The sequence below is a fragment of the Tursiops truncatus genome, chromosome 6 (genome assembly GCF_011762595.2).
Source record: "Tursiops truncatus isolate mTurTru1 chromosome 6, mTurTru1.mat.Y, whole genome shotgun sequence".
NCBI classification, from domain to species: Eukaryota; Metazoa; Chordata; class Mammalia; order Artiodactyla; family Delphinidae; genus Tursiops; species Tursiops truncatus.
The window spans coordinates 68,205,653-68,227,966 of NC_047039.1; the positions used below are offsets into that span (position 1 = coordinate 68,205,653).

General features: G+C 36.6%; 1 protein-coding gene across 1 annotated transcript in view; it reads left to right on the forward strand.

The window, feature by feature from the left end:
• Positions 1–22,314, forward strand: part of C6H9orf85 (chromosome 6 C9orf85 homolog) — a 65,470-nt gene that overhangs the window by 13,852 nt on the left and 29,304 nt on the right. Inside the window, exon 2 of the mRNA XM_004322102.4 lies at positions 15,633–15,739. Coding sequence (XP_004322150.1) covers positions 15,633–15,739 — 107 coding nt within the window. The remainder of the gene's footprint in view (positions 1–15,632; positions 15,740–22,314) is intronic.

The following is a 22,314-nucleotide window of genomic DNA, read 5'->3' on the forward strand; positions in this document are numbered from 1 at the left end:
CTGTGCCACCAGGAAGTCCCCATCATTAAAGTTTTAAAGTCTTAGTGCCCATTATTTAGTGTCTGTGCTAAGCAATAAGGAGATGAACATAAGACCTTGTTCTGGCCTTCATGGTGTTGTAGTATAGCTGGGGAGTTAAGACCAGTGTACAAGAAGTAAGAGCAAACTAGAAATTTTATTGACACCTTCAGGAAAGGCCAAAAAATATGGGCTGTGTGACCATCTGTACATAGTCTCTCCTGCTTCTACTTGTGGATAAATCCCACTTCTGGTTTTAACACTTGACTGGTAGAAGTACAAAGAAGGTATGAAAGAAGATGAATTGCTGCTGTTTTAAATTAAACCCGTGTGTCACGTTAGGCTTTGATCTGCAACCTTTTGAGGACTTATTTTACAAGATTAACAATGGTCTTTGAAAACATAAGATGTCTTCCCCATTCTGTGATACCTTTGCAAATTTGTCATTGAGTAGTAGAGATAGATAACTCCCTCTCTTTGTCCCATTGGGTTGGGACTGAATGAAACAATAGAGTTTTTAAATCTGCAAGGCTACCAGTCAGCCTTGAATCTCCAGTGACTCCCCTACCCCTCAATCCAAATCCTTCCAAAAGCCCAGTTTGAAGAAGCTAACAGTTAATCTATTGTTTTAAACACTATTTTAACTCTTAACAATACTATTGCTTACTATTCAGATTTCCTTCATGCCCATTACTTTTGTCTCAACTAGATGTGAAGCACTGTGAGGAAAGAACTGTGTATTGTAAATCTTCTGAATCCTTGCGATGCCTAGCATAGTACTGAGTACACACTAGCTTGTACTTTTTTCAAATTGTTCCTGTAGACAGCAGAGAGATGGTCACAGTACATGGTGTACTTACTTCTAACCTGTGATACATTTTATAATTTGACTGTTGGAAGGAGTCCTAAACTTGGAGTCAGGGCAAAGCAGGAGTAGACTCTTCAGATTCCTTCCTGTATGGCTACTGAGTCACTCTCTGTAACCATAGGTAAGTTATATCAATTCTCTACAAATTAGAATAACAATAAATAACAATACTACTTTCTTCCTTCCACACAGGGCTGATGTGAGAATAAAATAAGAACTATAGGACAACTTCAGATTTTAAAAAAACTATGGAAATAAAATGTAGTAGCGTTTTGTTACAGGTGATTTGCATCCTTCACTTCAGAACACACCTTAATTTTATCCCTTAGTTTTTTTATATTCTTGTCATCAAAAATATCTTTCTTTTTTAAGAATGAGAAAATGCTCGCAACTGAAGTTAGGTAAGTCACATGTGAATACTGCGCTCTAGACTAAACGAATCATGGCACAAACCTAATTTTTTGTGACTTGACTCCTCAATCAATTGTCAGCATATACAGGCTATTCTTATGATATATTAGTGTGACCAGAACAAGGCAACTATCTTTGAAGAAATTAACTAGCTTCAGTATGGCAGTTGTCTTTGTATACCTGTACCCAAGTAAATGACATGCAATGCTGATTTATTTTAAAAGATAAAATCATTTGGTTTGTGGACATTGCCAATTATTATGCTTGGAAGAGTTAAATCCATAAATTCCTAAAATATGCTATTAGAAGGAAATGAATATTATTGTTCTTTTTTGTTTAATACATGCTAAACAATGGTTGGTCAATAGTTTGTCTCTTAAGATCACTAACTTGGGGCATACCATACTGGTTGGACAGGATCTCAAATTGTGACTAACTTTTAATGAGTGCTTTTAAAAACACGTGTTGCCTCATGACACTACACAATTGCTGCTTGAGTAGGGCTTTTTGCATTCCAATTGGATTATACATAGTTGGCCTATGTAGCTCACTACTTTAGTTTACACTTTATTTTTTAGGTGTCAGTGTGTTGAAAATCTGTGAAGAACATTGTAGAAAAGTAAATCCTCCTCTTTTAGAACATTGCTTAGCAAAGGTAATATTTTCTTTCTTAAATGAATTTTTCTAACTTTCGAATTTTGTTTTGTGCCTTTTAAGCAAATAACATATAATACTGCTAGGTTACCTTAGGAACAAGCCAGCAGGTTTGGCCTTATTTGCAAAACAATTAACATACCAGTGTTAGAATTTGAGTCAAAACATAGGACAAAAACATAGACAGAATTTTACTCTGCAAAATGTTGTGCTTTTCTTTTTTTCTTTTTTCCTTTACTATTTAGAAAGCCTTGAAAGCTATAGGGGAACACTTTCTACTTGTAACTTTAATAGAATGCCTTAAACTAAAAGGCATCTTTTTATGGGTTCTGCCTCTGCTGTCCTGATTAATTGTGTGACCTCAGGCAAATCTCTTAATTCTCTGAGCCTCAGGTTTCTCATCTGCAAAATGAAGATAATTATGCCTGCCCCTAGCCACAGGAATGTGGCTAAGAATAGCAGCAGGGAGAATTTTTATAAAGGATTAGGCATGTGGTTTATAGATTTATGATAGCAGTCTTTTACATAAAAATTATTTAGTTTGCTATTATTTTTATAGTGAAAACCAAAAAGACCTGTTTTATAATAAACCATGTAAATAAATAACCTTTCCCTAAGCATGCTTTTGTCTAGACACCTGATCAAAGTACAGACATGTCCCATAGATATGAAATCACTCAAGGACTTGCATAAGCAAAAGAACATTGACCAGAACTGTAAACAACCGAGCAGGGAGTTAAATGATAAGTACAGTAGAAGATTTCTCGAGAAGCTAGAAATACATGTATTTAGCTCTATCTCCTCTAGGTTTGAGAGACATCCTCTGTTGGAAAAGAATGTATCAGGACCTCTCTTCCCTGTGCTTCCCCCAAATACTCATTAACTCTCCTGTTAATTAAGTTGTACTATTTTCTGTATTTGATGATGAGAGTAACATGGGGTTGTGAACAGTAGAGGGAGAAACAAAGGTTGAGTATCACTGATCTGGAAATTACCCAGATTTCCTAGCATGTTCCTAATCTTAGATTCCATAGCTAATTGAGATTTGGTCTGACGTTTGACCTTTTAACTAAGGCAGGGTTAAAACATAGGGAAGAGTGAAGAAGTAATTCCCCAGCTTTCAGAGTGTTTAGATTTGGCCTAAATTCCAGGAATAGGAATAAAGGCCATAAACTATTTCTATAAATTCTATTTTTCCTGACCATGAGAAAGTCAGAGTAGAAAACAGATGGTTTCTATACAGTGCAATACCACTGTGAACCATGTCTGAATTAAGGGACTTTAGACATACAGACTGAGAATCTAGGATTAATTACATTTAGTGGTGATATCTTTTGATATTAAACTTTGGAAAAGCTTCTTAAGTAATAGCTCTTCTGGACTCTTGACCTATGTCTCTAACATAGGTTTTCCTGTCAGTTCTGAGGTTATTCTGGACAACACTGTACGTTTCAACAAACACTGTATGTTTCAAAGATTTCTCTAAGTTACTCGATTGGAAATCAAAGTGCATCTTCCCAAGTAATGATGCTTTCAACGGGGAAACTAGAAATCAGACTGAGATTTAGTTTCTTTTTCTTTTAAATTTATTTATTTATTATTTTTGGCTGTGTTGGGTCTTCATTGCTGCACGCGGGCTTTCTCTAGTTGTGGCGAGCAGGGGCTACTCTTTGTTGCGGTGCGCAGGCCTCTCATTATGGTGGCTTCTCTTGTTGTGGAGCACGGGCTCTAGAGTGCGGGGGCTTCAGTAGATGCGGCACGTGGGCGCAGTAGTTGTGGCTCGTGGGCTCTAGAGCACAGGCTCAGTAGTTGTGGCACACGGGCTTAGTTGCTCTGCGGCGTGTGGGATCTTCCCAGACCAGGGTTTGAACCCGTGTCCCCTGCATTGGTAGGCGGATTCTTAACCACTGTGCCACCAGGGAAGCCCTGAGATTTAGTTTCTAAAAGAGAGACAGTATGGAATGGTGGGGCAAAATATGGAATTTGGAGTCAGCATGCTCTTGAGCCCTGGTTGTATGACTTTGTAGTTGTGTGATTGTAGGCAGATTGTTAAACCTGTCTGGATTTGTTCCTTCATCTGTAAAATAGGAATAATACTATTTATCCCTAAGATAGTCATGAGGAAATGATATGATTAACTGTGAATATTGATTTTTAAGATTATACTGTATAAATGTCATTATTATTATTACCATTATTGTTATTATTTCTTCTCACACTAACCAGTGGTGTTTCAACTATAGTAATCAACTTTCTTTCTAAGGAAAAGTGTATCACCTCCTTGGTAGACATCTAAGTTGAGGGAGAGAAAAAGACAGAGAGAGAGTGGGCAGGTGAGTGAGTGAGTTGATGACTAAATATTGAGGAATGTATAATTTTAAGGGGTAATCAGAGGAAGAAGTATTAGCAAAGGATCTTAAGAAGGAGCAAATGGAGTTTGGGGTACAATCCTACATTGTAAGGCGGGTCTTTTTTCAGGAACGGCACAGATTATCCCTAGATAAAATCATTGACATTTTGACCATTTACAGCAAAATTTTGAGGGAGAAAAAACTTACTTCCTGTAAAACTGCTCTGACAATAATGCTATTTCCTCTTAGAGGAGTTATTCTTGGGTTATTTGTTTACTAAAAACGTCCCATAGTTAATGATGAAGATGGCTTAAATATAATTGAAAGCACATTATCTTAAAATACTAAATTCCCAATGTTTTAATTGTTGTAAGGCAAAATTTCTCTTGTCCTCAGGAGATTATTCTATGTTCTGCTTATACTTTGTTCTTAGCATTGCATTTTGGGTCCTTCTATGGAAATATTTTTTAACATTCATAACATGTCCTCCTGAACTGTTCCTTTTAGAACAAGATGGAGAGAATTAAAAATCTTCATACCAGAGTGCTCTTTGTTCCAACTGACCACACCTTTTAAAGATGTGATTGGTTTATCAGTGCAGTGATTTGGTTGTTAGAATCCTTCAGAAATATTTGCTTGTTAAAATTTACAGCGCCAATTTATTTTAATTTTTCCTTAAAAGTAAATGAGTGAAATATACTTTGGAAAAAAAAATTGCCTTCTTAATAGGTTTTGCTACTGCCAGAAAATATTGCAACAGCATGTTTCTGCCTGTAGGCAGGTGTGGCTTCTTTTAAGTGTCTGTCTGCATTCAGCTTGTCAGTGAAAATCTGAGTAGTTTGCATGGCTGCTGAAATAAATCAGTAGGTAGTTTGTACATAGACCCTCTCTGTATAATTGCAACTGACAATAGCTCTACCCACTTTTTGAGAGAATAGTCCTCTGTTTAGGATGATCAGAACTCATTTTATATTCAGTCTTTGGATGAAAATGCAATTGTTTATTTTTGCAGATGTCATTTGTTAAACATTTCAGTAGTAAAAAAAAAAGTGGGAGAGGGAATCCAATATTATTTCGTGACTAGAAAAGCTAGTATTGTAAATGTGTTGAACAAGAGGAGAATTTTGAGTATTTCTAGTATATATTTTCACTTTCCTCTGCTTGGTATTGGTGTTTTAAGGACTTAAGATGAATACAGAGTGAATGAGAGGAAGATGGACTAGACTTCAGGGAGTAAAATTAATTATTTTAACTTACAGTAGAAAGATACCTCATTTTATGCCTTAGGTATCTTTTAATTAGAATTTTATATAGTGAAAAATCAAATATTGGTAACTGAAATGTTTATGTATTTGATGTATATATATATGTATGTCAAGTATTTTAGAACACTAAGGTAATATTTTGCTTATGAATGTTGAGAGCTAATCTCTAATTAGCTACATTAAACCAATGTAGTTTCCTAAAAAGAAGTAAGCGTATAGTAACTTTGGTCTTCTATTTATCCTTAAATGACAATAAAACCAATTTTATTAGGAGAACTCACTTCAAAAGTATTTCTGGTCTATTTATATAACTAGCTCGTTTTGTGAAATAATAAAATACATAAAAATAGTAAGACTCAGTAACTTATCCAAATAAGGTATTTCTGAGAGTAATAGACATTCAGACTATTACTTCTTATTACATTAAAAAAGAGTTTGTACGTTTGAAAGTTTTAAGAGACTAGAATCAATATTAATATCTGGATCATGTAATAGTGGTGTCCTATCTATAGTAATTGTGGTATTGTTGATTATAGCAAGAATGCTTTTTTTGGGGGGGGGGGCTGTCCTGAGAGGCTTGCGGGATCTTAGTTCCTTGACCAGGGATTGAACCAGGGCCCTTGGCAGTGAAAGAGCCGAGTCCTAACCACTGGACCGCCAGGGAATTCCCAGCAAGAATGATTTTTAATTCCCTTTTTGAAAAGGAAAGTGGCAATGTCTTCTATTCTTTTTAACTTTTTAACTGCCAGGATAAAAAAACAAAGCAAATTTTTATAGACAATATTAGGAAACATTTGCTTTAATGTCCAAATAATTATGTACTTGATTTAAGAAAGGGACAGTTATTCTTTACTACGAGTTTTTACCTCTGATAAAATTCCTGTTATTTTTACTCTTTTGTTGAAATGAGATAAGAACTTGTTTTGTGTAAATGAGAATTTGCATGTTCATTAAAAGTTTTCTGATATTTATAACATAGTACATTTAAAAATATACGTATTCAGTCAGAAGTTGGAAACAAGCAAACTCTCAAGAGAATAGGTTAAGTAAATGAAAGTATTACTCTGAGAGAATAAAATACAGCCAATGAAAACATGTTTTAAAAGTATATATACTCTTATGAAAAAAATTGATAAGTTATAAAGCAATGCATACATTAAAAAGTGCAAATTTCTATAAATATATATGCTTGAAATGCTGGAAAGTATAGAATCTCTGAGTGATAAGACTTGTCTTTTTCTCTTTATCTGTATTTTTATAAAAATTTCTACAATGTGAATATTTATATATAAGTGCTCATATTGTTTTAAATCTATAAAATTGATCAGTAAAGTTATTTTTCATTTACAAAAGTAATAAATTCTTGTCATAAGAAAATTATACAATATAGTATACCATTGTTAATACACAGTGGGGAAAAAAAGCATTAAAAGGAAAGAACTAGTTGTAAAACCAAATGAGGTGGTAGGAGATGAACAAAATTTACAGACTACTGGACAGAATACAAAAGAGATTTCTACGTGAAGCTTGAACTCTGTTTTTTCCCCTTCCCTGTACATATTTATTGAGTGATAAATTTGATTTCCTAAAGTGTTATATAATATGATAAACCAAAGGCTAGCTATAAGAAATTGAACTCCATCTAGTTAGGATAAACTTTTTCTTGGTTTGTAACCAAAAAAACACTTTTAACATATAAATGTACTTTTAAACGTTTAAAAATAAGGACTTGAGCTTATTCTACAAGACTTTTAATATTCTAGTGTTCTTCTAAGATATATAAAATCTTTACTTCTATTTTAAGTCCTTTTAACCCTTTTATATGAATCCTCTAGCAGCTGAACTAAACACCAAAACCAGAGATGTTATTAAAACAAATGAACAGGGCTTCCCTGGTGGCGCAGTGGTTGAGAGTTCGCCTGCCGATGCAGAGGACGCGGGTTCGTGCCCCGGTCCGGGAAGATCCCACGTGCAGCGGAGCGGCTGGGCCCTTGAGCCGTGGCCGCTGAGCCTGCGCGTCTGGAGCCTGTGCTCAGCAATGGGGGAGGCCACAGCAGTGAGAGGCCCGCGTAACGCAAAAAACAACAACAACAACAACAAAAAATGAACAAACAACTATGGACCAATATCCCTCATTGAACATAAACAAAAATCTTCAGTGAAATATTAGCATATTGTATTCACCAATAAGAAGGATAATATACCTCAGACAAATGAGGTTTATCCCAGGAATGCAATGGTGATGGATTGGAATAGTCAGAATTGTTAAGATGTCAATTCTCCCTCAAATTTATTTATGGTTTCAATATAATCCTAATTGCAATCATAGCAGGCTTTTTTAAAAAATTTTTTTAACATCTTTATTATAGCATAATTGCTTTACAATGGTATGTCAGTTTCTGCTTTATAACAAAGTGAATCAGTTATACATATACATATGTCCCCATATCTCTTCCCTCTTGCATCTCCTTCCCTCCCACCCTCCCTATCCCACCCCTCCAGACGGTCACAAAGCACTGAGCTGATCTCCCTGTGCTATGAGGCTGCTTCCCACTAGCTATCTATTTTATGTTTCGTAATGTATATATGTCCATGCCACTCTCTCACTTTGTCCCAGCTTACCCTTCCCCCTCCCCGTGTCCTCAAGTCCATTCTCTAGTAGGTCCATAGCAGGCTTTTTTTGTTACAATTAAGAAATTGATCCTAAAATGTATACAGAAAAGTAGAGGAACTAGAATAGCCAAAACAATTTTGAAAAAGAACAAATTTGGAGGAGACACAGTACTGACTTCAAGACCGTAAAGCTCCAGTAATCAAGACAGGGTGGTACTGAAGAAAGAGTAGACACAGATTAATGTGATGGAATATTGAGTCCAAAATAGACTCACACATACTTAACTTTTGACAAAGATACAAACACAATTCAGTGATGCTAGAACTTGGATGCCCATAGATAATTTATAAATTTATTTATTTATTTACTTATTTTTGGCTGCATTGGGTCTTCGTTGCTGCGCACGGGCTTTCTCTAGTTGCGGTAAGCGGGGGCTCCTCTTTGCGGTGCGCGGGCTTCTCATTGCGGTGGCTTCTCTTGTTGCAGAGCACGGGCTCTAGGTGCACGGGCTTCAGTAGTTGCGGCTAGCGGGCTCTAGAGCACAGGCTTAGTAGTTGTGGCACACGGGCTTAGTTGCTCTGCCGCATGTGGGATTTTCCTGGACCAGGGATCGAGCCTATGGTCCCTGCATTGGCAGGCGTATTCTTAACCACTGCACCACCAGGAAGTCCCGCCCATAGATAATTTAAAAAGAACCTCCTACCAGTATTTTGCACCATGTACAAAAATGAGCTCAAAATAGATCATAGACTAAATGTAAGGCCTAAAATTACTGAACTTCCAGAAGAAAACGTAGGTAAAAATCATTATTCTTCAAAGACTTCTTAGATTTGACACTAAAAGCATAGTCCGTAAAAGAAAAAATCAAAACATTGTTCTTTGAAATTTAAAAGATTTTATCTTAGAAAAACGCTGTTAAGATAATGAAAATAAAAGCATAGATTGGGGGCTTCCCTGGTGGCGCAGTGATTGAGAGTCCACCTGTCGATGCAGGGGACACGGGTTAGTGCCCTGGTCCGGGAAGATCCCACATGCCATGGAGCGGCTGGGCCCGTGAGCCATGGCTGCTGAGCCTGCGCGTATATATTTGCAAAGTATGTATCAGTAAAGGCCAGGTATCTAGAATATATACAGAACCTCACATCAAAATAATGAGAAAACAAACAAAACAATACAATTAAAAGAAAAAAAAAACGGCAAAAGGTTTGAACAGACACTTCAGTAAAGAAAATACATGATAGCGTGTAAGTGCATGAAAAGATATTCAGCATTATCAGTTATTAAGGAGATGCAAATTAAAAGCATAAATAGATAACTCTATCCACCTATTCAAATGGCTAAAATAAAAAAAATATTTACAATTTCAAGCACTGGAAAGGATGTGGAAAGACTGGATCTTCATGCATGGCTAGTGGAAATGCAAAATGGTATAGCCACTTTGAAAAATTGTTAGTTTCTTAGAAAGTTAAGCATAAAATTATCATACAACCCAACGATACCATTCTTAGATAGTAAATCAAGAGAAATAAAAACATTTCCACACAGAAATTTGTATGTAAATATTCATTAGCACCCCAAACTAGAAGCAACTCAAAATGTCCTTCAAGGGCTTCCCTGGTGGCACAGTGGTTGAGAGTCCGCCTGCCGATACAGGGGACACGGGTTCGTGCCCCGGACCGGGAAGATCCCACATATCACGGAGCGGCTGGGCCCGTGAGCCATGGCCGCTGAGCCTGCGTGTCAGGAGCCTGTGCTCCACAGCGGGAGACGCCACAACAGTGAGAGGCCCGCGTACCGCAAAAAAAAAAAAAAAAAAAAAAAAAGTCCTTCAAATGGTGAATGAATAAACATTATAGCACATCTATGCAATGGAATACCATTCACCAATAAAAAGGAATGAGCTCCTCAAATAGTTATATACTTGATCATTTCATTTATATGACATTCTGGAAAAGGCAACACTATAAGAGCAGACTGAAAATTAGTGTTGTCTGGGGGTTGACAACAAAGGGGCATGAGGGAACTTTTTAGAAGGATGGAAATGTTCTATATTTTGATTGTCAGATTCACGGAACTCTGCACCTAAATTGGGTGAATTTTACTCTATATGTATTATACTTCAAAACTGACTTAAGCTGTCAACCTTTTTTTAAAAAAAATTAATGTAGAAAGAATGATAGAGTTAGCATTTAAAATGATTGATTCAGACAAAGAACCTTGAATGGATGCTAAAACCATGAAGCGAAATGTTATTGTGGAACAGCATATTGACATGACCCCTATAGATTATTGCTAATCTTTGTAATTTGAAGAGATCTGGACAGTCACTACCTTAAGCAAGTGATCAGTCAAATTTCTCATCACTGACTAGGTGAGAACTGGACATCTTGTGCCTCCTGACTTGGAGTAATATGGAGTACATAGCAGCAGCACAAATGAACTGTTCTTGTCAAAAAAATCTTAAACCTGGGTCTAATCAAGTCTTTAAACCTAACTTCCACCTTGCAAAACTATAGGACATAAAGCAATGAGTTAAATTACACCAAGAGAAAACAATCTTACACATACAGAATGTGGAATATTCTCAAAGACAACTTGCCTGGTATTTTCAAAAACATCAGTGTACATGTATAACTGATTCACTTTGCTGTATACCTGAAATTAACACAACATTGTAAATCAACAATACTCCAATAAAAATTTTTTTAAAAATAATTGAAAAAAAATCAGTGTAATAGAGGGTAAAAGAGGAAAACCCTTCTAGATCAAAAGAGAGATAACAAACAACTTGAATACTGATTTGGGGGGGCAGGGCAGCAGTTGAGGACATTTCAGTGTAGACGGGCTACATTCAATGATATTAGAGAATTATTTTTCATTTTTCTGAGGTGTGGTAATGGTATTGTGGTTAAGTAGGAGAAAGTCTATTTCCAGGATATGTATGATTGACAGGTGAATTGTCTCGATGTTTGCAACTTATTTTAAGTGTACACACACATAAAATGTTAACAGTTCTCTAGATAGTGTATATGGCTATGCGTTAGTATTATTGTTTTAACTTTTTTCTGCATGTTTGAATTTTTCGTAATAGAGGTGAATGTTTTTAGAACTCATTTGGGAGAAAGTATTTATTGAAGATGGCCTTATGATTTGCAGTGTATTTCTATAGATCTTATGAATATCAGGCCTCTGTATCTACTTTGCACACCCGAAAATAACTTTTTTACTACATTGTGTTTGGCGTGCTATAACACCGGCCTACTTTGAGAACTAGGGTAGAAAACAGCTCTGTGAAATACTTTGAATTATAAGGATTTTTTTTTTTTTTTTTTTTTTTTTTTTTGCGGTACACGGGCCTCTCACTGTTGTGGCCTCTCCCGTTGCGGAGCACAGGCTCCAGACGCGCAGGCTCAGCGGCCATGGCTCACGGGCCCAGCAGCTCCGCGGCATGTGGGATCTTCCCGGACCGGGGCACGAACCCGCGTCCCCTGCATTGGCAGGCAGACTCTCAACCACTGCGCCACCAGGGAAGCCCTGTAAGGATGTTTTTGAGAGCATTGTTTACTGTATTATATGGTGTCCTTTTTGGGAAAATGAAACTTTGGATTTCAATGACAAGAATAGTTGTGCTGCTTCTGAGAAACTGGATTTTTGGCATGTTACAAACATTGAATCAGGTAGGTGAGCAGAGCTCATGTTTTTTTGACTGCTAGAAAACTCACATCTCACTTGTGGCCGATTTCTAGCAAGTGCACTTCCCAGCTGTACTCCTGACTGCTCTGTAATTTTCGCTACCAACTCTCATTATTCCCTCAATCTGACTCCCTCATCTATTTTTGGTTGTATTTATTTTATAAGATACTTTATGCCCAACAATGTTCTAGCCATATTAAAAGGATTTAAAATAATACGGTTTATGATTTGAAAGTCACAACCTAAAATACAGATTTTCACATTATTATTATTAGTCATATAATATCTTACTCCTAAATTCAGAGATCCTTTATCCTCTAACCAAATTTAGAATAAAGGAGTGTTACTAGAAAATTTAAAAATATATACTTTTAAATATAGTTAAAATATAAAATTCCTATTTTCTGAAATAACACTGTTGTAGCTATATTGGCAGCAAATACCTTATTTTGGTAAGGCAGGGGAGAGAACAAGGCCATTCCATTCCATTCCATGGAAATTAAGCTGCCATTAGAATTGGCATTTTTCTTGAGAATTTGGTTTTTTTTTTCCATTAATGAAGGGAAGTAAAATATGCCATTGTTTTACCTTTAGCATTTCTGAAAGAATTTTGATGTGCAGAAAATCCTAACGAAAGATTATATTAGTTGCTCTTGAATGTTATTCAGATTCTTGCCCCCCAACATAGTAGTGCCTTCCTTCTGTTAAATGATACTTTATATTTTATAAAATATTTTTCAGCATCAGCATATTGATACAGATGTTATATTTACAATTTGCTCTTGCTGCCTTCTTGGGGTTGTAGTCCTCACCCAGTTTTCTTTTGGGGATTGCTGTGTTATTTTACCACTGATGCATTGTGGGATAACAACGTTTAACAGGGATAACAGCACTTACTATAAAATGTGTTGTATGAATTAATAATGGCTTAGACAGTTTTTAAGACTATGTGTGTGAAGTAGGAGTGTCTTCTGATACATCTTAAGTCTATTCTAATTTTTAAAAGAAGTATTCATTGATAAAGAAGGTTTTCTTTTTTTAGCTAAGATTCTTAAGTCCAGTGGAATCTTCCACCGATGATTTTTTTCCTTTAGATATCTGGATAGTAGCTTGTTAAACTAAATGATCTTTAAAGGCTTTTGTACTTATAAAACTAAGTTTTGATTTTATATTTGAACATGCTTAAATCTTAACCTTAAATAACCTATTATCTTCTACCATGAGGGACATGCCAAAATTAACTGCCAAAACAGGGTTAGTTGTAAACATAGGTGTAAGGTAAGATTGCCATCTCCTTTGCTCCAGGCAGAGTGATTCCTAGAACTAGGATTTGGCTTTCTTTGCTCAGTTGTCTGGAATTCACTTTTTCTAGTTTGCCAAAAGACAGTAAAGCAAGGTACACTGTTTTCTTTCTGCAATTATTTTTAAGTGAAAGTACTGTTCATTCTCATTCATTCATTTCTTTTCTCATTCATTTCTTAACGCATGAAAATCAAAGTTTAATTTTGTAGTAGTGCCTGCTGGTCATGTGGATGCTGTACAACGTCTCCATTTATACTGCTTCACACATCACATACAGGACAAGTTTCCACAAAGACCTGTTTTGTTCTACTCTCGATCCACCCTAAAGAAACCAGTTTCCAAACTATGCACAGCTTTGTAAATCAAGATGAAATGGTCGGAAATTGGAACAGAAACAAGCAAGAAACCAAATAATCCTTCCTAGTTAACAAGTAGCGTGTGTTGTATATAATAAAATTGCAGGTAACAAAATGGTGTGCATTCTAAGAACATTCTAAGTTGAAAGTTTATATCACATTCACATTATAATCATAGATCAAGTCATTAGTTTGTTTCTATTGTTGTTAGAGATAGGAAGATATAAGCAATGCTTTCGGTAAGATATTCTAGGCAACAGAGGGCAGTGAGAATCAAAGATGAAATGTGAACCTTAGTTCTGGATATTTCTTAGCAAGCCCTGTATGCAATAACTAAGTGCCAAGGTTGATAAGAAGAGGAGTCTGGTGTTAGGCACAGACTTCCTTCTTTCTGGCAACAGTCAGTGGACCACAGAAAAGAGGGAATATAGTGGCATGCAGAATTTATCTTCCCAGGGACTCTCCTTCTAGGTCAGGAAGAAAAGAATCCCCACACACAATTCATAAGTAATAGAATATGTTTTTCACCACAGCGTTAAATTCACTCATAATGTATTCACAGCTTAATTTATGGTTTTTGAAAATACCCTTGAAATATCTCTTTGAATAAACGTTTTGTCATTATCTTACCTTCTTGTTTAGAACTTTAAAGAATATCAAATGCTGTTTAGAAGTTTTGTTTTCTTTCAGATGATTTCTAAATATTGTGATTTTAACTCAGTATCAAATAACCTTCCAAAGAATCTGCATCTTTTGGGATGCTTTTTTTTTCTCCTTTTGAGAAATTAAAAAAGGAAACAAAGGAAGCGAACTTAAAATGTCCTTTCTTCATTATTCCAACAATAGGCAAAGACCAGGCTTCCACAACCAAAGTAAGTTAGAGAATTCCCAGAGTACTTAGTGAAAATATATAGTCTAGGTCCTGAGTCAAATAGATGTGTTATAAAATATAAAGCTGTTGTGAGAACACATGACACATTTAAAAATTTTCCTTCCTCATTTCGCAACACATTTTGAGACTAATATTATAATAAAAATGTTTATTTTCTTCATAAAGCCCCTTTTCTACCACAGTCACATGCACATATTTATTTTCTGTTTTGAAGAAACCAGGTTAGCAAGGTAACTTTTCTAAGACATCTTTACATGAGAATACAAAAGGTTTAAATTGAATAATTAAATACCTTCTTGCTTCCAGCTGCTTCTCCCTGGCTCTCCTTTCTCAAGTTTCTTAGTCTCTGCTGTCCCCTGCAGACTGACAATTCAGGACTGTCTAATTTCTCAGTTTAATTTCTCATTTCTCAGTGGTAAGATTTGAATTGTCAAAACAGTAGTCTTAAAATATGAATTAGACTTTCTTTTTTATTACTACCTGTTTTTGAGATATAATGTACATACAGTAAAATGAATATATCTTAACTATACAGTTTGAGTTGTAAAATAAATATGCATCAGAATCAATGGGAATGTGCTTAAAATACTCCTTCCAGGAAATTAAAAAGCTCCCTAGATGATTCTGAGCTACAGCCAGTTAAGGATCTTTGCCTTTGTAAAGAGCCAAATTGATAATGTACATCGAAATACATAGTATACCATAAAATGTTAACCCAGGTTGAAGTTAGGTTGCTATTTAAAAAAACACTTAGGCCTTCCCTAGTGGCACAGTGGTTAAGAATCTGCCTGCCAATGCAGGGTACATGGGTTTGAGCCTTGGTCTGGGAAGATCCCACATGCCATGAAGCAGCTAAGCCCGCGCTCCACAACTACTGAGGCTGTGCTCTAGAGCCCGCAAGCTGCAACTACTGAGCCCACGTGCCACAGCTGCTGAAGCCCACACGCCTAAAGTCCGTGCTTTGCAACGAGAGTAGCCACCGCAATGAGAAGCCCGTGCACCACAACAAGGAGTAGCCCCCACTTACTGCAACTAGAGAAAGGTCGCGTAGCAGCGAAGATCCAACGCGGCCAAAAGTAAATAAATTTATAAAAATAAATAAATAAAATTAAAATTAAAAAAACCTTAAATTTCTCATGTACCTTTTGGGGTTTGTAATGCTGGCTCACAAGTGAAATTCTCAATTTGTTTTTCTGTTTCTTTTTAAGAAAATTAATGCAAAACTTCATGATGGAGTATGTCAGCGTTGTAAAGAAGTTCTTGAGTGGCGTGTAAAATACAGCAAGTACAAACCCTTATCAAAGCCTAAAAAATGGTAAGTTAAGTTTCTTAATTACCTCACCAGTACTATCAGTATCATAGTATATGACTTCATTCCCTGATTTTCAAAATCGTGTCCAGATAAATATTAAGGTGAATAGAGAAAAAATTTCCATTCCCTGCAGAATAGAATTTCATCTTACATGCTGAATCCTAGCTTGTGAAGGCAAATAGATTGAAAGGGTGGATTCACCATTCCCTTCTCCCCATTCTCCCCTAAATAAATAATGCACCATTTTTATAGCATCTTGTTCATAAAATGAGACTAGGCTTAAGACAGAGAAGGGAAAGTTTGTTTTGCAAAATTCTATCTCCCACTGATGAGATAATAATGTTTACTATTTAATTTACTAAATTAAATAATATTTTTTACCAAAGGGGGTCTTAAAAAGGGTCTGACCTTTTAATTTGACCCATGAAGATTACTGAAATGCCTTAGATTGAGTATCATAAATAAATCACTAGATTGATAATTTATAATTTCATTCCTTTGAAGTTTTGGGTCTACATGAAGAGACACTGGACTTTGTTTCTCACCTCTCTGTCCTTTACCCTTCCTCTGTAATTTTGGCATTCTGTTTTATCAGCTTTATGTACATCCTGGTGCAGCTCCCTTACATCCTTTGGCTCAGCTGAGTAAGGGCCATATTGGAGGGTAATTGCTGCCTAAAAGAGAAAACTGATTATTTTACATATAAAAATTAGCATTAATATGTACAATATTATTTTTACAATTACGAGTTTTAATTTGGTAGTCTATATAGTAGCTATTTAGAATACATTTGTTCATTGTTGCTTTATTTTACTTTTAGCTATTCAGTAGTAGCAACTTCCTTAAATGTATTCCCTCTCCCTTTTTGGGAGGAAATTTTAATTAAAGTTTGGAAGTCAGTCTAAATAATAAATATGGGGCTTCCCTGGTGGCGCAGTGGTTGAGAGTCCGCCTGCCGATGCAGGGGACGCGGGTTCGTGCCCCGGTCCGGGAAGATCCCACATGCCGTGGAGCTGCTGGGCCCGTGAGCCATGGCCGCTGAGCCTGCGCGTCTGGAGCCTGTGTTCCACAACGGGAGAGGCCACGGTAGTGAGAGGCCCGTGTACCACACACACACACAAAAATAATAATAATAATAAATAAATATGATATAACCTTTGCTGTTTATTTCTATTGAAAAATTATGTCAGCTTTTTTGTGGATCTTTAACTCAAGCTATGGGGTAATTTGTTTATTTGAGAATTTTAATAGCTTTGAATGTTTGGGCATTTTAGTTTGCTTAAGATGCTTCTTTTTTTTTTTTTTTTTTTGCGGTACGCGGGCCTCTCACTGTTGTGGCCTCTCCCGTTGCGGAGCACAGGCTCCGGGTGCGCAGGCCTAGCAGCCATGGCTCATGGGCCCAGCCACTCCGCGGCATGTGGGATCTTCCCGGACTGGGGCACGAACCTGTGTCCCCTGCATAGGCAGGCGGACTCTCAACCACTGCGCCACCAGGGAAGCCCAAGATGCTTCTTTTTAATGCTGAAAGGTTAAAAACCTGAAGTAAAGATAGACTAACTTCAGCTTTTTATTTCTGTATTGCTTTTTCAGAGCAAATTTTTAGTATTTATTACAGGTACAGCTGACCCCCTTTTAAATAGCTATACAAGTTTCTGTCTCCTGTCTTCCAGTCTTTTCTTTGTATTCTCTAGCATTTCCTCCCCAAAGAAAACACTTATAAAGAAAATTTTAAAGTTTTATGCTCATTGGCCCAAATTAGCAGTAGGGAAATTTGGCAACTGTTTGTACTGTTCAGTGCTGGATTTCCATGAATGGATTGACTCTGTTTCCTACCACAGAAATTAGATGCTGATTCACTATAAACTGTGTAGTTTTAGTTAATAGGCCTAATACAAGATTTGTAGTTTTTTGAATATTTTCAACAGGTCTTTCTTTTTATAAAGGTATTTTGAGATTTCGTCACCAGTCTCCACTTTTCTCTTGGTAGTGCTAGTTCCTAAAAGAATTTTTATAGGTAGTAAGTATTTATGTAACTGTAGAGTTTTAGTAGATTCATGATATAACAAAGGAAATAATTTAAAAACATTTGTGCCTTATCCATTATCTGCAATTTAATCTCTTATCTTTAATTTGTGCTGCCTCCTTTATGTTTATCTTCATTGAATGTGCCAGTATATAAAAGATCATATCAATTATTATACATTTTCCAGATGCTGTGATTTGCTAGAGAAGTTCTTTTTTTAAAAAAGTTTTTATTGAATTTGTTACAATATTGCTTCTGCTTTATGTTTTGGTTTTTTGGCCCCAAAGCATGTGGGATCTTAGCTCCCCAACCAGGGATCAAACCCACACCCCCCACATTGGAAGGCAAAGTCTTAACCACTGGACCTCCAGGGAAGTCCCATGCCATAGAATTTCTGAACTTAGTTATTTTAGACAGCTCTTGAATTTTTATTCTTTTTGTGTATTACTTATGGCCTTAATATTTTTATGGTTCCAGAAGAACTTGTATACTATAATTCCTAGAAGAACAGATATTTTATTCAGATAGAAAGACTCTGTTAAAAACAAAAGGAAACAGTAACAAATCTTATGTTTAGTTCCAGAAAACTTATAACACAACAACCTAAGAATGGTTGAATGTGGACACATGGACCCAAAGGTCAGCAACTCTGTCCTGTCTTGGAGTCATTGAAGTCCTTGGAGTCAGGGAAGCTCATGGTGATGTTGCCAATAGCCGGTAGTATGTGACTCAGAGGTCTTCGAAATGAGAGCTGGAAGAGGACCTCAGGAGCTGCTGTTCTATATCACCCTGAAGCAGATGAGGTTAGCCATAGAATAGCTCCCACTGAATGCAAAATGAAGGAAATATATTATACAAATACCAAAGTACAGGTAACAAGACATTAAAGCCTAAAGGAAGATCTCTAGTAATAAAGAAGCCCAAACTAATACAAAAATGATAGCTTATGAGAGACTAAGAAACTGCTAGTTAAAACAAGTCTGAACACGTTATTTAGGAGGTCAACTTGCCTGGCCTAGAATATCATGAATTTCAGGCTACGTTAGAATTTTAGATTACATTAGGCATTTTAGAAAGCCTAGCTTTCAAACTCCAAACCAAGATTGAGTGTTATAGAAAGCATAAATCACCTATGTACACTTTGCTGTCTCTGCATATCAAAACTTGACCAATGCTATAAGGTTTTTAAATCCATTGATGAACAGTGCTTAAAGTAGCGTAGCTTGTTTTGAAATTTTAAATGTTTTGTTCAAGCTAATCACTTATAAATTAAATTTGTCCTTTGTTAGGATTTGTATAAGAAGTTTACTTTGACACTAGATGTGTCTTTTGTGTAAAGATTCATTTTCCAGCACCCTGAATGTTACTTTTGGTAAAAACGCTGAGCATTGTTTCATTTGTCTGTCTCATGCCACAAATTATGTAACCAAATGATGTACATAAAGAAAAGTTCAGCAGAACATAAAATGGAGGAGGAAGTACTGGTTATAAGTGACATTTCTTTTGGAATGAGATAATATTCTGAATATTGGGAAAATTAATGCCTTTTCTCCCATTTGTTTGGCGTGTGAATCACCAAAAACCACGCACATCTAGCAAATTTCCATTGTCCATGGGATCTGATACCAAACAGTTAGATCCAAGAAACAGAGGTTGACATCTAAACTCTTCAAACTTCGTCATTCAACCATGGGAAGCAAAAATTGTACGGTGTTTGTAAGTGGCAGAAAATATTTTCATGTTTCTCTTTTTCCTTCAGTAAGGTGATGTGCTACAGGATTTTTATAAGCATGTTCTTTATGACAATTTCTTCCAATAACTGAAAACAACCATGGACCATTCCCAGAGACTTTTAAGAAAAGAATAGACGTCCTAACTTTAGCTGAAAGAGAGAAGAGTTGAAAACTGTTTTTGCTAGAGAGGGATGGGATGATGGCTGTGAGGGGAAGGGGATAAAATGCATGTCACGTATTAGTGATGTGTGAACAATGAGATATGGTATGATACTACCCTTTTATATGATCAGATAATTTAAATGTCATTGAGTATGCAAAGCTGTAGGTCTTTATAGAAATAAAATGAAAGGCTCATAAACATAATGCTTAGTTTTTTACAGCTTCTCATCTCTGTAAAAGTGCTAAGATGAGCTGCCATCCTTATTTTCCACTGTCACTTAATCAGAGGTCAGCGTAGTTGTACCAGGATTTCCCCATCATTTTGGCTCGTGTTTTTTTATTTGAAGGAGAGAAATCGCTACTCCCTGGTGGAGGGCTGTTGTGGTGCTATGACAGACATCTCCCTTGACCCCTGAATGGTATAATCATTATTAAGATTACTGCTAGATGTTGAATTGTGGTTCAGGACGAGTCTAAATCTTTTTGTATAAAACCTCATTTTTCAAGGGGAATTACCTGGTGGTCCAGTGGTTAGGACTCTGCACTTTCAGCTCTTTCACTGTGAAGGGTGGGGTTCGGTCCCTGGTTGGGGAACTAAGATCCCTGCAAGTCACGCAGCGAGGCCAAAAAAAACCCCCAAAACCCCTCATTTTTCAAGTGCCTTGTTTTTTTTTTTTTTTTTTTAACATCTTTATTGGAGTATAATTGCTCTACAATGGTGTGTTAGTTTCTGTCAAGTGTCTTGTTTTTGACTTTTGAGGGGAAAAAAAAAACCCAAAGATAAATTAAAACCATTCATTACCATTCCTGGTCAATCACAAGCCATTCATGAACACTGTAAATAATTTTAGGTGTGGAGCTGAAAATTATTGGAAAAGCAAGAAATCTAAAAAATATAAAGTGATTTGTATAACTCTTAAAAGAAGAAAGGAATCTTGATATTTTTCACTTAAAACTCATTTATAGACATTTATATTATTTTCTGGGTACTAGAAATACAGATGGTTAAAAGACTGTCCCCTTCCTCAAGAAATGTAAGGAAATGAAGTGGGCTGTTTTCTTTCTTTCTTTTTTTTTATTCTGGACTCAGAGGGATTAAATGTCTTACCAAGATAAGAAAGTAAAGCAAATGGAGTTAAGATTCAGATGCAAATTGTCTTATTGCAAAGCTCTGTTTTTCCACTTTCCCACAGTGATTTCTGTGTTTTATTATTCATTCAAAAAGTCCTTTTTCCCTCTTTACCTGAGCCTAATACTATATTAATTTTTATAAGTCACCTGTCTTGTTTATGGAAGTTTCCTACTGCTGAGTAGTATATATAGTCCTGCTTTTTTTTTTTTTTTTTTTTTGAAATGCCTGTATCTAGACAAATTTTACTTGTAGGTCCTGAAATGCCTAAGGCATAGAAACTTCATATGCCTTGTGTTTCAGGTAACCAAGCAACCTTTTTCTCCTGTCAATTTTGAAATGTAGTAGGCAAATACCCACATATCTGTTAGAGTCTCTAGCCTGTTTGTTTTCTCTTCCTACCCATTAAAAAGAAATCACCAATAATATAGTGTTAGCTCATGTTTAACATAACCATTAGAAGAGAAAGGAGAAGCTAGTATAAAATAGCAACAGACCACAAACAGATTAGAGTCTGGGAGGGGAGGATTTTGCCTCCCAGGGGATATTTGGCAGTGTCTGGAGACTTTTTGATTGTCAAAAAGAATTTGGGAGGGATGCTACTGGCATCTAGGAGGTAGAGGCCCAGGTGTAGGCTAAACATCCCACAGCGCCCAGGACAGCCCTTACAACGAAGCTATAGCCGCCTGACCTGGCCGTAGTGTCGTGGTTGAGGAACCGTGTTGCATACAAAATAGGTGGATACCCACAGGGTCAAGCCACTGAAATGTCATACGTATTTGGTTCAGTGGTTTTCAAACTTTGCAGCTGTAGAGTTTTTGAATAAAACAAAAGGTTACCCAGGAGTCCACTGAATGCTACAGACCAAAATGGAGCTCCCCTGAATGGAGAGAAGACCTTAAATGCCAAAGGAAGAATGTTGATTGAAAGTAGATTTCATCCAAAACATATTTCAAGTGAAGAGGAGAAGAACTGGTGTACCATACCTTGGAACCACATTGCTCTAGGGATGTCTGGCCAGTTTCATGACTTGTGGGTGCTTTATGCCTAAAACAATGTTTGCTTTTCATTAAACAAAGTCACTCTCCCTGGTCCTCACATCCAGGTATTCACTTCTTTTTTAATTTATTTATTTATTTTTGGCTGCGTTGGGTCTTCATTGCTGCGCACGGGCTTTATCTAGTTGCGGCAAGCGGGGGCTACTCTCAGTTGCGGTGTGCGGGCTTCTCATTGCAGTGACTTTTCTTGTCGCAGAGCATGGACTCTAGGCACGCGGGCTTCAGTAGTTGTGATCCGTGTGCTCAGTAGTTGTGGCCTACGGGCTCTAGAGCGCAGGCTCAGTAGTTGTGGAGCATGGGCTTAGTTGCTCTGCAGCACATGGGATCTTCCTGGACCAGGGATCGAACCCATGTCTCCTGCATTGGCAGGCAGATTCTTAACCACTGCGCCACCAGGGAAGTCCCCAGGTATTGCACTTCTTACTTGACAATTTTAAAACGTGTTGCCTCTTAATTTTTATCTCCACTGACTG